We start from the raw sequence: 15,220 nt of genomic DNA, 5'->3' as shown, positions 1-15,220 counted from the left end.
ACATGCCTCTCAATGGTCTTATTTTAGCTACACAGAGGCGTTGCAAGGCTGGGCAGGGGGACAGTCCGCATCGGGCGTTACAAGGTTTGGGGTCGGGGGGCCTAAACCACCCCCGCCCCCTGCTCTTCCATGCAGCCGCCAATGCAAAAAGGGCCAGCAGCACCCCTCAACCCCACCGACCGCTCTTTCACGCGGCAGCCGCAGGCAGCAAAAGCAGTGACCGCACCAGGCAGCACAAGCAGTGACCGTCACAGGCAGCACAAGCAGTGACCGCCACAGGCAGCACAAGCAGTGACCGCCACTGGCAGCACAAGGGCTGGCTACGCTACTGTAGCTACACAGCAATTTTGATAATCAAACTTCTGGTGCCAAGCACAGAAAGCCATGTCACTATGAGGTGAGGGTTTCTAGCTAGAGTGTCAGTTGGTATAATAAAAGATTGGTATTGCAGGATAGACTTAATACAACTATGTTAGGACGAGGCATCATCTCTGCCTACTGTGGCTGGACCAGTGGAACTAGTGCATATGCCCTTCTGATGAATATGGGGGGATGGTTATACACCCAGGATCCACGTTTAAAAAAAATCAATACACAAACCCGCAGGTGTACAATGTAGCCTCACTTAATGATTTCTGGAGTTGAGAGGATTGAGATAAATGAGGTATACCACCCTGGGACAGCTTCTCTTATGGTATCCAATAATAATCCCCTGGTGACTTCTGTAATACTGCAAACAGAATGGGCCACATGGGGAGGTAGAAGAATTAACAGCTTCCTTCCATGTTCTTTGTAGCAGGAAAGTGCACACATGGGAAACTGAACTCTGTGCGCTTACAATCAGAAAATGGAATAATAATTGGTGAAGTCAAGTAGCTGATGGAGTACAATTGATGCAATTCACCTAGAGTGAGACAGTATTCAACTCTGCAATGAAAGCTAAGTAAAGCCCTATGCTGCAGTTTAGACACACCCTACACATGGTATGGTGAGACTGCCCTCTGGCAGGACACTGTATTGGAAAACAATATATTGTTTGCATATATTCGTACTTACACAAAACATCTCACTGTTGCACTTGACTGAATGCTTAAAAAACAAGTCGACAATGTATAAAGAGACACAATGTGGTATTTGATAATACAATGCATTTATTTCAGGAAACCTTGGAGGCAACAGAAAGAAAATGAGAGGCAAAAGATTTAGACCACGTTCCAATTCCACTGAGTAAGTAAATATTTATGACTAAATACAAGATACACATCCTTTTGAGAGATTGCTGCTTTTACTTGTGATGAACTAAAGGAAGCATGCTGTAAATACCCTTTGTAGTCTACTTCAAAGTAATTGCGTTGTAATGACTGCATCACATTGTGGTAGTCGGTGTAAGAACTGCAGTATAGTCAGAAAGAATTTTTAGTGCTGTTGCGTTTATAGTCCCAATCTTTACATGTTTCAGCAATAATAGTCAGGTTCGGTGAAAGCAACAATCTAGAGGGTTCAGTTGCGTTTGCGTCTTACTGGTAGCCATTTGAAGTCATGAAAGCCTTTAGGTGATTGTTATTGAAGCTATTTATTTCTTCACTGTGTGTAAGTGCTCAGACACGGCTGCACTGCTTTCAGAGACTATAAAATCACACTTCAAAGCATACAGGCGCTCCTGTATGTCAGAGTTAAACCCCTAGTGCGCAGAGTGCAGACCACTACACATTCTCCATATAAGTACAAGGGCAGTCATTCAAACTTGGCTGGATGATGCTATGCCTTGGATTCATCCTAATTATGCTGTCACAATATTTCCTTCATATCTTAGTAGGCCACCAACCCTCTCAACGACTGCCAAGCCATCCTTGTGGGTTCTGGGAAGACAATTTCATCCTTTCCCGAATTTGAACTTGTTCTTGCAGTGTTCAAATGCTGTGCTGCAAGAGACCTGCATGCAGAAATTCTCTGGCCTCTGGATCTAAACATAGTCGGAAATAGACTTAATAGTGGAGAAGTGTGGCTCACGGTGTAGAGTAGGCAGACCAGGAAGCTGAGGTCAGACCCGGGACCAGGGTTCAATTCCCGACGCGGCAGGGTCTTGAGCTCAAATGTCCACGGACTCGATAATTCTCGCTTCGGTGCCTGCTCTAATCATGGGTTCTCACTCTGCAACTCTGGGCATTAAGCTTGCTTAATCTCCACAATGGCCCCCCTGAGGCAGGATGCATGGCTTTCACCTTGGGGATGCCCTGTAGGGGCTATCTCACAGGGAAAAGCCAGGACGGGTTCCCAAGGCAAGCGCCGGGAAACCTCCGGGTAGCTGTGCGCTCAATAAATGCAATAATAATAATAATATATATCAAACTTTTGTGCAATGCAGCAGCCACCTTGAAAAGTCAGGAATGCACTGTATTTACAGAGCAATATACGTAAATGTGCTGCCTGAGTAAAGCTATCTCCTTGTTACACCTCACCTGGGCCGGTGTAGCATTTTGATGCATTCCCAGGTCTACAAGTAATGATAAATCAAGAAATGAGCCAAAATCCATTGGTGAATGTGCTGGAACACCCACGCTCCGCCCATGGAAAGCTTCCCTGGTCCAGAGTACTGCAAGGCAGCAATTTGCACTGCCATGTGTTACTCCAGATTAGTCAAGCCATGCAGGGCCATGCAAGATGGCCTTGCGTGGCCTGATAAATCTAACTTTGTAGTTTTGTTGCCCTTGCACCCCCTCTGCATGGGGCAACGGTGATGCAACACAATGATAAATATTCCCCCATGTTCGGTGGAGCAGGAGTTCATCTACAGTCCTTTCCAGTCAGAATTCATAATGATTATCACATAGTTTTGTTCTTGAGCTGTTTGTATACTACAAAACCCCCAAAATGGCAGTTGCAAGATTTATAGTTCTTGCATGAGTGAAGGCTGCTTTGAAGGCACTGCATCCCCAACATCTGGATACCTACTCCCAAGCATAGAAACACCCAATGATATCTGTTGTCGACATGCATGTCCTTGTTTTTTTTTTTTGTTTTATCCAAGGAAAAATGTGGTCTTGAAAATTAGTAGTAGCATCCCAAAATATGGTTATGGTCACAAACGTTACAAATGTAGTGGGTGGAAAATCATTGACTGGTAACCCAGGAATTATGAAGGTGTTGCCACTGCAATCCAGTGCTGATTGATTGCTTGTTAGAGTAGTAGAGACCATGTGTACACACAGAAACCAATCACCAACTACTACTACAAACCTAAAATATGCCCTCTTCAAACATGATATCATTTCACAAACTTCAATTTGGATCTTGTGTTTGCCATGAAGGCGCAGTTCACTCCTACTTTAATAACCCAAAGTAACATCCTACTAACAATATGTCACTTCATCCTCCACAAATGTATTAGCATCCCAAAACACAGTTAGAGTCTCTAAATCTACAAATGCAGTGAGTTACAATTCCTCAATAGGCAACCTAGGAGTGAAGAAGATCTTGTCTTGGCCACTTAGTTCAGAGTGATCTCCTATTAACCTGTGTACACACAGAAAAGCCAATTAAATCCAAAACTAACCACTGCAGCAACCAATCAACCACTACTGCAACAAAGCTAAAATATCCCTTCATCAAAGCAAGAATTGCACAAGTGTGGGCTTGTGAAATATCATATCTCCCCACATCCTTCAACTTGAACCTTCTTTTCATACCCAGGACCCGGGTTCATTCATACTTAAATAATCTTTTTTGACATTCTACTTCTAATATGTGACCCACTCCTCAACAATGGCAGATAAAACAAAAAGATTTATTCACAGAAACTGTTGGAAATACTTCATTGAAGATTGCACCACATTCTCCTCTTTCTAACACCCTACACCCAATATACAGCTAAAGCATAGCAAATTTTACTTCAGGCTTCAGAAAAGGCTGCAGCACGGAAACCGCGATCCTCAACATCATTGATGATACCCATAAAACACTTGATGCGGACAAATGCTGCCTTCTCATTCTCCTAGACCTATCAGCCGCTTTCGGCAAGGTCGACCACAAACTCATCATTAAGGTGCTTCAAGAAAGGGCAAGTTTAGATGAGGTTGTCTTACAGTGGTGCTCCACCTTCCTTCACAACCGCACCCAAAGAATAAAAATCAAAAACTTTGCATCCGACATACACCCAGTCAGCAGGGGAGTCCCCCACGGTTTAGTGCTCACCCCGCAACTTTTCAACATTTACATGGAACCACTCACAACCCTACTCAGAAAAGCCACATCCCCTTCCACCTGTATGTTGACGACACACAGATCTATCTGATTACCACCTCCATTGAGCACATTCAGAGACTCAATGACATGCTTAGAGAAGTCCAACACTGGTTGTCAAGTAACCACCTAAAACTTAATCAAGACAAGACTGAAATACTCCTCATCCATAACAAAGAAGAGAACCCACAAATTGCGGAATGGCTAAAAGCGATCAATGCGCTCAACGGAAACCTCACCCTGGCAGACTCTGTAAAATCATTAGGTTTCACTCTAAACCCGAAACTGAACATGACCACACATATTAACTCCGCCAAGAGCGCCTTCCTTAACCAGAAGCTACTGCACAAAATAAAACCTTTCATCCCACCCAAGGGCCTCAAACAAGCCACCCAAGTATTGGTGTTATCTAGATTAGACTATGGGATCGCAGCCCTCTCAGGCACATCGAAGGCACACCTTTCTCCCCTCAAAACAACTCTAAATGCAGCAGCTAGAATGGTCACAGGAGTGAAGAAATTCGACCATATCTCACCCGCACTCAGAGAACTAAAATGGCTCCCAGTTGAATTGCGTGCCAGTTTCAGAACAGCCTGCCTCACACACAAAGCCCTTCACACAGGCAAACCTGAATGCCTCCAAACTCAAATAAGCCGGTCAGACCAGGACCCTCAGGAGCTCGAATACTCTACTACTCATCCCGCTGAAAGCACGCAAACAAAAAACCGCGGCCTGGTCCTTTGCAGGTAATGAGCTCAAAATCTGGAACTCTATTTCCCCCCACATCAGAACTATCCCCTCCTTTCCAAAATTAAAAGTACAGCTCAAAAATCTTTTCCTAGACCGTTCCCTAGCAAAGGGACAGGAGCTGCAGAAGCGCTGATGACATTACTCCCTGGAACTGGAGTGCGGCCCTAAACTATGACACTCGGCGAAGGCACTCCAAGTCTTCAATGCCCCTGGATTACATAACCCACTGAAACACTCTGTCCATGCTCGATACTATTACTGTATTTTCTATCTTTTGCAGTACGACTGTTGTAAAGCGCTCCGATACCCTCGGGTCTGGCCAGCGCTATATAAAAAATCAGATTAAATAAATACTACTTCAACATCATTTTTAGGAGATGTTACTATCCCATTCAATATCCAGAAAAACACACTTACGAGGAGAGTGAAGCATATAGGAGCACACCATGACTTTACACAATCCTTCTACATATCCATCCATATGAAAGAAAACACTTTTTTCCTAATAATTCCTCCACCCAACATCATATCATCCAGCAACCCATCAAAATATATTAAAAGGAACTGTTTTGAACTGATTTCCATCATTCTTTATGGCAAAATCTGAATGTATCCAATTAAAATGCATTGAATCTGCTACGCTCCAATTGAAATGTGGTGCACCACAGGGCTCAATTCTTTCACCTCTTCTGTTCATTTATATATGAAAACTCCAGCCACAATACTACATGAAAATCTATTCAAATATATTAATTTCCTTACAATGCACCGCTGCAGTGAAGAGTCTCTGGCCCATCCAAAATTAAAAGATTAAAATCCTTCCTTGAAAAAGACAACCAAATAAATTATCACACCAAAGCACAATTCCTACTTCCCTTCCTCTTTGACTTCCCACCCAATCTGAAAATGGCTTCATTCTCTCCATCTCATTGGTATTTTCCCATTTTTGGTCCCTCATCCAAAACGTATCGTTTTTATCATCCACCAAAATTGCATTCTAAATTAACATATCACAGAACTGACTAAATCAGCATTCTGCCAACTTCAGCTAGTCAGGAAGCTCAAACACTCTGCCCCTCACTCCACCCACAATCTTGGACCTAATGCAGTTCTGGCAGTTCTCCCCAAATCTTTGACTGTAGCTATTAGTGTTCTGCCATGGTGCCACCCAAATTGTTGGTGGATCAAAAATGATCAGATCACATCGCTCCCAGTTTTGAACATCTCCACTTATTCCTTTTGAAGCTAGACTTGCATTTGATATCTTGAATAACACACGATGCAATGCACCTCTATGATTAACTCATATTGCTACATCTTTCCTGATACAACTATCTATTCTGTTATTATGCTATTTGTGTCAATGACGTTGTTCTCATTTTACCAGTAAAGTTATCTCTAAAGTGCTCATCTTGCTTTATGGCTCGACCCAGTCTACAGAAATATTTAGAATAATTATAATAATCTTTATAATTATAGAGGGGTAACAGTAAATAAAGGGAATGTATTTCAGCTAGGGGCTTGGAGGGTCATTAAATAGAAACTAGGTATAAGAAGAACTTTATTGTGTGATTAAAAGAAAAATCATTGCAAATACATTAAATAGAAACTAAGAGTGAAACTCTATAATGGCTCTCAGAATCCTATGGTAAAAACAACTCAGTTATTTACTTTTTACCCACCTACAATTCTATGAAATGCACGGCTACTCCAAATCATAATTAATGGTAGAGGCATACAAAACATGACCGCCACAACCCCTCCCACCACCTTCTACATTTACCCCCCACCAAAACTGAAAAACAGGCCCCTGCCACCTAGCTCCACCACTCTCTACATTTACACTCCCTTCTCATCCAAATTGAGAAAAACTGCCCCTTCCCCCTCTACAATTTCTCTTCTTCTCCACGCACTAATCAAATATAAAAAAGTGGCCTCCTGCCCCCAATTCTATCCATCATCTGTGCCTCACTTTCCTTTTCAGAGTTGCACTCTGTTCAGAGAGCCATTGCTGTGCTGACCACTTCCATATTTTCCCCTGTCATCATGAGTCCGCAGAGTACTATGATGATATGCTGATAGGGGAATGTGGGGGTGGGCAGAGACACACAACTACCCACAGTCCCCCAGCATTCTTTGAGTCTGTGGAGACCCAGAAAAGACATTAGAAGGAGGTTACGACCACTAACTGCCATTTCCCTGTCTATGTCGTGTCTCCCCAGACCCGAGTAAAGCAGTACAACCCAGAGGACGTGCACACTTCTCCTGGTGACGATACAACAGTGGGAAACACCTTTTGTTTTCTGCTGCTGTTACATCACAGCCATATTTTCTGCTGCTGTTACATCACAACCACATTTCAATCTGGTTATTCATGCTAAAGACTTTTAATGGAAGGCATACATAACAATGCAATTGGAAATTCCACGTGGTGGAGAAGTTTCAAAAATCACATTAGAGATCTAGATGTTCCTAGAAATTGTGTGGCTTTTAATTAATTAATTCCAGTCCTATTGTTTTTTGTTGTTTTAAGCAACTATGTGAGAATTAGTCAGCCATGCTGGCAGTAATATGTTCTGTGGTATGGCAGTGGTATCTATTATTTTGATGTATAACACCAAAGGCCATTTCAGACCAGGATGTCCTTACTGGACTAAACCCGACATTCTAAATCAGACAAATATCAACTATTGATACCAGCTAAAGACCAAAGCTAGCTGTCAGGTAGGTACAACAGTTATAAGGAGAACTCGTTAGATTTGTAGGTGATATTGACCGGGAATAAGCTACAAAAATGTTCTTTGTTTTTCCTTTTATACTGGTCAATATAATGAGCTTTTCAGTGCTGGGAACAAGTACATCATCAATATTCGCCTATATACAAATCTCAGTTCAGTGTTTGAGGGCTAGTACTTAAATGATCATTAATATTACATAGAATTAATTTCAGTACTAGTATCATGGTAGTGGTGAATTTAGTTCCTAGCTTGTCTGTATCATAATTTTGTGGTATGTAGGCAGGTCTGGTAATTAGAGAACGTATGGTTCTAAATGTTCCTCTATCCTTTTCGTCCTCCCATTTAAACATTGAGCTATGGTACCAGTGATAAGGATGAGTATTGATTTGAATGGGCATACCAAAGGTCTCATTTGAAAATCCAATGGCATAACCTTCATCTTTTAAGGTGGGTTACACTTTTTTGGACCCGGTAATGGTGAACAGCATTTAATTTAGGTGCAGGAACATAAAACGGCCTTGGTCACCAAATGTTTATTTTTATGATTTATAGAATGCAACCCAATCAAGGCTCCTCAGCACTACTGCAGTACCCCACACTTTGCTGGGATATGTTCAAAGCTGAACTGGGAGAGAGTTCCAGAGTTTGGAAGTCAGGTAACTAAACAATGAACCTCCAACTCAAGCTTTCTTAAACCTGGGCAGAATTCCTAAGTTGGATTTCTCTGACCAAAGGAGTGACTGGCTCATATGGTCGAATAATGCCCTTAAGAAACCTAGGACCGGTGTTTGAAAAAGCCCTGTAGGCAATACATAATGCCTTAACTTTGACCAGCCTCTCCACAGAAAGCCTGTAAAGTAAGGGCAGATGAGAGAACACAGATTGAAACTTGCAGCCGAACAGCGTCATTGTGGATTTTTGCAGCCAATTAAGGGAAGAGTGCTTGACCATAAGCTCAAGTATGTTGCTTAGTCCAGGCAAGAGATGATAATTGCCTGGGCAGTGGTCATCTGCATATGGTCTGGTAAGTCCCACAGTATTTTCTTTAGACTGCGCAGTATGTCAAAGCAACACCCAGCCAATTTTTCAGTTTGGAGGTCCTAATTTGACTCGCTGTCAAGCAACAAGTTATTCTGGCCACCACATTGGCGACCAAACTACTGGCTGATTTCCATCAACAAGCACTTTATCTTCCTTTTAAGCTGTAGACAGTTAATCTCCATCAAATTGGATATAGCACACATGCAAGCTCAGAGGCGTACCGTGGTGACCACATACTCAGGGGAGATCAATTGAGTGTCATTGGCATAAAAGAATAAAGAGATGCTGAAGGATTCTACAAGGTGAGCCAAAGGTTGGACTTAAAAATTAAAAGGAGTTTGGCTCAAGAAGGAGCCTCAAGGGAATCCAGGCTTAACTGTAAGTGTCTCAGAGTAGAAAGGTTTGTCCAGGACCCGAAAGCACTGACATTTCAAAAAGAAATCAAACTATGTCAAAGCCATTTCTCTGACCCACAGTCCTGTAATAGACTCAGCAGAACATTGTGCGGACATTGTCAAAAGTGCACTAAGATCCAACAGGATCACAGCCACAGTTCCATTCCTGTAAAGAATCCATTTATGTTCATCTATTTTCCAACAGCGAAACAGAGTCACTGTTGTGCTTTGGCAGGAAACTGGACTGGGAGATATTGAGACAGCCATATGCCTCTATATAGGAAGATAACTGAAGGGTAATCAGCTTTTCAATCAATTTGGAGACAAAAGATAGTATGGAGATGGGTCAGAAATTTTCAAGCTTGGCTGCGTCTATTGGAGGCTTTTTGAGCCAAGGTACTACCACAGAATGTTTCCAAGCAGAAGGCACGGTAGTGGAAGAGATTGAAAGATTCAGAAGTTCCATCAGGAAAGGGTAGATAATGGTCAAGACAGACTGATTCTAGGCTAAGCTGGATCCAGTATTGATCCTGATGTAATCGTTGCAGCCAAAGAAGTCAAGGCTGTAATTGAAAAAGGCTGAGAAAAGGGGAGAGTAGGTCCAAGACGAGTAAGAGAGGTAGGGGCGGGTAAATAATTGCTGGTTCCATCAGGGAAAGCTGTTCATATCACTATCACCGGTTTAGAGAAATAATACGCTGGCTTCTTCATCTGGTGGGGTTGGACGGCGGCTAGGAGGTTTTAAAATTGGGGCTGAAAAAGACCTAATAATAGAAAAAATCTCTTCAGCTATATTGATACTAATTCAGTTTTGGTAGCAATATGACTCGAGCAGTTCACCAGAAAACTTTATTCGACTAAAGGTCATAAAAGGCAAATACATAAACAAATATATTCATCAATTAAATAAACAATTACAGAATAAGACATGATCAAAGATAAAAAAAAAACAGCTGAAAATGATAGCATAAAATGACATATGCATAGTGCAGCAATGCCATCAAGCAATTCAAGGGAAAAAACAACTGTGTATGACATGATAAAAAAGTGGGTGTATAGTGCAACAGAGAAAACAACATGTCATATTCTATACTGGCCAGGTAGACGGCACTAACTACATGGTGTTCATAAATCTCTGTAATAAAATACGTGCAAAATAAAGCCAGATTAAACATAACATAGGGGTAGAACTAGTCTCATATATAAACAGTCCTCTAAAACCCATATTTCCTATGGTTAATTACACATTGTATGTAGCTCACTACAAACAAGCATATGCGAGGAGATGGAAGGGATTGTAAGTAGAACAAAGCTTCCCTATAGTGTCTGATATTATTATCCTTTATGAGTGGCAATAAAATAGATTTTCTAAAACTAGAATAACATTTACAGAATAACATTAAATGCAGAGTGGAATGCATAGAAAGATCGTCATTCTGACACACATCAAGGCCATCAGATGCCTGACTAGGTCCGGAAAGGCCATCATGATGCACAAGGTGTATAATATCAACCTGGTCTTCAAAACCCACTGATAATTATTGCTTACCCATATGAGATATGATTCCATGACAAGTCAGGAGTTTAAAGGACTGTACAAACGTACTGATCTTTAAACCTTCTCAGTACAGTCTCTTCTATTTCTACTCCAGCTTCAAAAACAATCTTTTAGGGTTTGCCTAATGTCCTATGAAAGGGCCTCTGGACTAGTATAGAATTCAGGAAAACCCAAACTAATACTCATGTTCTTTATGTACATTAACCAGGGAATACTGGCAGCCTTATCCAACTTCATACAGTCCGTGATCACAATGCGACTAAACAAACTCTTGGCTTGCCGAGATTGATAGCCACAGAAGAAGTGGTCGAATTCTAATAAGGTCATTAGCATAATCAAGGCTGAGTTGTGCATGGGTAATATAAGTAGCTATGCTCTGTAGGACCCCCACCAATATTTTCAAACATCTATTTTCAATTCCCTACATAACCATAAAATCTTTAGTCCCAAAGACACCTGAGCCATAGATTGCGACTGTTAGGCATTTAGCTTCATATAGAGTCACAAACTCCTTAATAGGTTTTGAAACCTAGATTTTTCATAAACCTAAAGAGACCTCCCACAGTGCGGGAAAACTTGGCTACAGTGGCTACATCCAGTTGATTTCAAGTGCTGTTGTCAACAAAAAGTATACCTCAATAGGGAAAAGTAGGTAGGGACAGATACAATTAGGGTAGTTAAGAAAGAAAGACTTACCCTGTACGATTTAGGCCCGTAAATCATTATGTGAGGTATGGAGTGATTCACTGTCAGTTCCAATCCATTCACAAAGTTCACAAAATTATCAAGAAGCCTTTCTAATTCAAGTTTTGTTCTGGCGATTAAAAAAGTGTCATCCTCATAAAGCAATACGGGGACGGCGTGAGATCCTACCTACAGCACATCCAAGTTTAAATGGACCAAATGATGTTCTAAACTGCTTGTATAAAGAGTGAATAAAAGTGGTGCCAAAAAACACCAGTTTCGGGCAACCTGGGAGAGCAAAAAGCTTGCAGTGGTTTCCCCCTTGGGACCAGACTTCACATTGACTACACCTCGCTGTGTCACTCTCAAAGAACGTAGACAATGTTAGCCTCTACTCCCATGTCTGTCAGGATGCTCCAAAGTTTAGTGTGATTTAAATAGTCAAAACAGACTTTAAAGTCCATGAAGGCAAAATAGAAATGCCCTGACTTCACCATAGAGTATTTATTAATTATTAGCTGTAAATTGAGGCATTGTTCCACAGTGCCTAGGCCCTCCCTAAATCCATATTGAAAGTCAGACACAATATTTTTACCCTGGACGCAGGTGTCTAATCTGTCTAAGATAACTCTGCCCATAATCTTTGTTACTTAGTTAATCAGGGCGATGAGCACCATTACATTTTTGGCTGCTCCTGTCTCCTCTCTTGAACATGGGCACAATGACTGATTGTGCCCAGGACTTTGCTAGGCCAATCTTAGATATGACATTCAAGACATTAGTCAAAAGTGGGTCCCAAAAATCATTATATAAGTCCACTGGAACCATATCAAACTCAGAGCCAAGTGTCTTTCCTGTAGGGCATCTAGTTATGACTGCTATAACTTAATTCAACTCAATCGTCATACCTGTATCAGGAGGCACTGAGTTTTCTACCCAGGTACCAATGAGATGTGGTAGTGAGTTAGGTTTGTCATAACAATATTTAAAGTGCTTAACCAATCTATCCGGGCTGATAATCAAAGCAATCTCTGCTTCTGGATGTTCATTAAAAAAGGACTGTTTATCACTTTCCAAAATTGCAGAGAGTCCTTCAAATTGCTGGCAGTTATCAGGGACTCATGAGTCTCGGATATTTTCTCACTCTTTCTTGATTCTAATGCTGCCTTATAGAATGTACGACTCATCCTAATGAGATCAGCATTGCGTGGGAGCATTTTAATAGCTTTTAGGGCTGCATAGGTTTTAGAGCACTTGGAGTCAACCCACCTAACTGGTTTCTGTGGACGATTTGCAACCTGAAGGGTGAGCATCTCTGCAATCGAGGTACATAGAGAATCAAACCATGTTATAAATCCATTGGGTTCCCCTTCGGTGTTTAAACATGTGAACAATGCCTCTCTATTGTTCTGCACAAGACTATTAAACAGCTTTAACTTGTCAATATTGCCTCATGTCTATAAGTCGCTTTTATTCTTAGTAGCAACTAAAGGGACAGGGACCTCGCAGGTATTCAAAGGGTGTGTGTAGACTTAAAGGAAGCCAGAAAGTAAGTAGTGATCACTTAACATTTTTTCTTGAACATTATAGCAAATAGGAATTCCTAGCAAATCATCTGTGAACAGAATAAAATCAATAATACTATAACAATACCTGCATATGTAAGTTGGCTTTTAATCAGAACGATCAACAAGTGAGTCAAAAGTGAAGTACAATCAACACTTACCTACAAGTTCATTAAGAGCATCCCAATACGGGTTGTGGGTAAAGGGCATTATTGGATCACCATGAATGTCACTTAGGCCACAATTCACGTGCCAATGCGGTTACAGCAACAAATGCTAAAAATCGCCCATCCATAAAATGGAAACCCAGAACGTGTGGGAGACCCCTCCATCTCTCTACTCACTGTATTGATGATGGTACAGTTACTGATATCAAAACAAATATTATAGTAATTAATCAGCAGAAGCTCCTTGGAGTGGTATTCCAACCAAATTAATTGAAAGTTACTAAATCTCAGGTCCACTCTAATAACATGGCCGGGAAATGTAAATCAAAGTCAGTAACCCACCCGTACTCTCCCAGCAGACCACGGGGTTGATGGTGTAAAATAGGACATGTAACATTGTATGTGGCATGGATTGGCTGGCCATGTCTCTTGAAGCGCAATGTTGTCATAAGCTGTGAATACGTTCTAACCAATGGGCTGTTTTTATGGCTTTATGGTACTTCTGAATTGACTCTATAAATTACATTTCAACATGGTCATAGTGTTTCCTCCAAGCCCGTTCAAGCTTTTTACACTTCTTCCCGATACCCATCAGACTGGCATTGAACCAGGGGAGGGGGTTTTGAGAATCTCTCCTTTATGTGCACAAGACTAACAAGAGGCAGGTTCTCACACTCAGATCCGCATACTCCAATGTGTCAGGGAGATACAGCTGAAAATGCTCTAGAAGGCTAGGCAGGGACTGTATGTTTAGTCTAGACCATGGTCGAGACTTGAAAGGAAGCACTGACTTGAGTGGGAAGAAGTCTTGATAGAGATCTTTGTCAGAATCATAACATTATTTGACCAATTAAGAGAGGAATGCCAAACTCTAATGCTGCAAGGTTGGAAAACATTGGGTCCATTATATGGCCTGAAGTGAGGGTAGGACTATTGATAAACAGCTGAAGTTGAATAGGCTCAAGGTAATCTAGGAGAATCAACACATAGGGACATTGAGTAATATCAAAATTATTAATGAGGTCTACTATAATTGTAAAATTGACTGCTTTTAATGCATAGGGCAAGGCATAATGGTATCAACCAGCTCCTGTGCAAACCGAGTATTAGATCCCACAGAGTGATACAAAAGTGTGCCTGAAAATGAAAATTCATAGGAGCATCAAGTAGAAAAACAGCTCTTTGGACTTCAGCAATTGCAAGCTCCTTCGAGTATAAGAAACAGGTTATCGCAATGCCACCTTCTGGTTTATCTATTTGATTGTACCGCACAATATGGTGCCCATCCGGTAAGGCAAAATCCACATCAGAGGTAGCTTGTTTGCTGGCCCATGTCTCTGTTAAAAATAGCACATCAGGGGATAGGTTATTTAGAAATGTCAAAATATCCCATTTATGCTTGGGAATAGAACTGCAGTTCAAACTGCAAAAGGAGAAACTAGCGTTTCCTTTGCCAAGAGAATTGCTTTCCCTACATGGCAAAATGTTTACCTCAGCCTCCTCACAGTAAAGATCTGGCTTCATCCTAATAATAATAATAATAATAATAATAATAAAGCGTTTTATAAAGCGCATGGCTGCACAACTGTGTATCCCCGCGCTAATTGCCCTACAGCCTACCGGAACAGAGTACAGAAAAGTATTAATGGGGGAAGAGATGGGTTTTTAGTTTTGCTCTAAAAAGGGTTTCTGACGGCTCCATTCTCAGATGAACTGGGAGGGCATTCCAGTGTTTTGCTCCAAGAAATCGAAAGGAGCGGCCACCCAGTTTTGCTCTATAGATCCGGGGAAGTTTAAATTGTGACATACCCGAGGATCTGAGGTTTCTGGTAGGACGATGGATAGTGAGAAGATTTCTTAAATAGGTAGGACCTTTGTTGTGTGCAATTTTATGGGCATAGCAAAGACTCTTGAATCTGATTCTTTCTCTCACTGGGAGCCAATGCAGCTTAGACAAGGCCGCTATGGAAGATGTTCTTTTTGGTAAACCCAGTACCATGCGGGCAGCAGCATTTTGAATGCATTGAAGCTGGTGTAGTAGTTTTTGGTTCACACCTAATAGGAGAACGTTTCCGTAATCCAG

The 15,220-nt window shown here is 41.5% G+C and overlaps 1 protein-coding gene across 2 annotated transcripts in view; it reads left to right on the top strand.

Annotated features, from left to right (window-relative positions):
* ADAM22 (ADAM metallopeptidase domain 22) overlaps nt 1-15,220 on the top strand; it is a 1,128,810-nt gene that overhangs the window by 1,072,484 nt on the left and 41,106 nt on the right. For both annotated transcript variants that reach the window (XM_086941795.1, XM_086941794.1), the window contains exon 29: nt 1,161-1,227. In XM_086941795.1, the coding sequence (XP_086797921.1) occupies nt 1,161-1,227 (67 nt within the window). The remainder of the gene's footprint in view (nt 1-1,160; nt 1,228-15,220) is intronic.

Source organism: Lissotriton vulgaris, chromosome 10, assembly GCF_964263255.1.
Source record: "Lissotriton vulgaris chromosome 10, aLisVul1.2, whole genome shotgun sequence".
Classification (NCBI taxonomy): domain Eukaryota; kingdom Metazoa; phylum Chordata; class Amphibia; order Caudata; family Salamandridae; genus Lissotriton; species Lissotriton vulgaris.
This window is presented reverse-complemented; position numbering and strand designations above follow the sequence as displayed.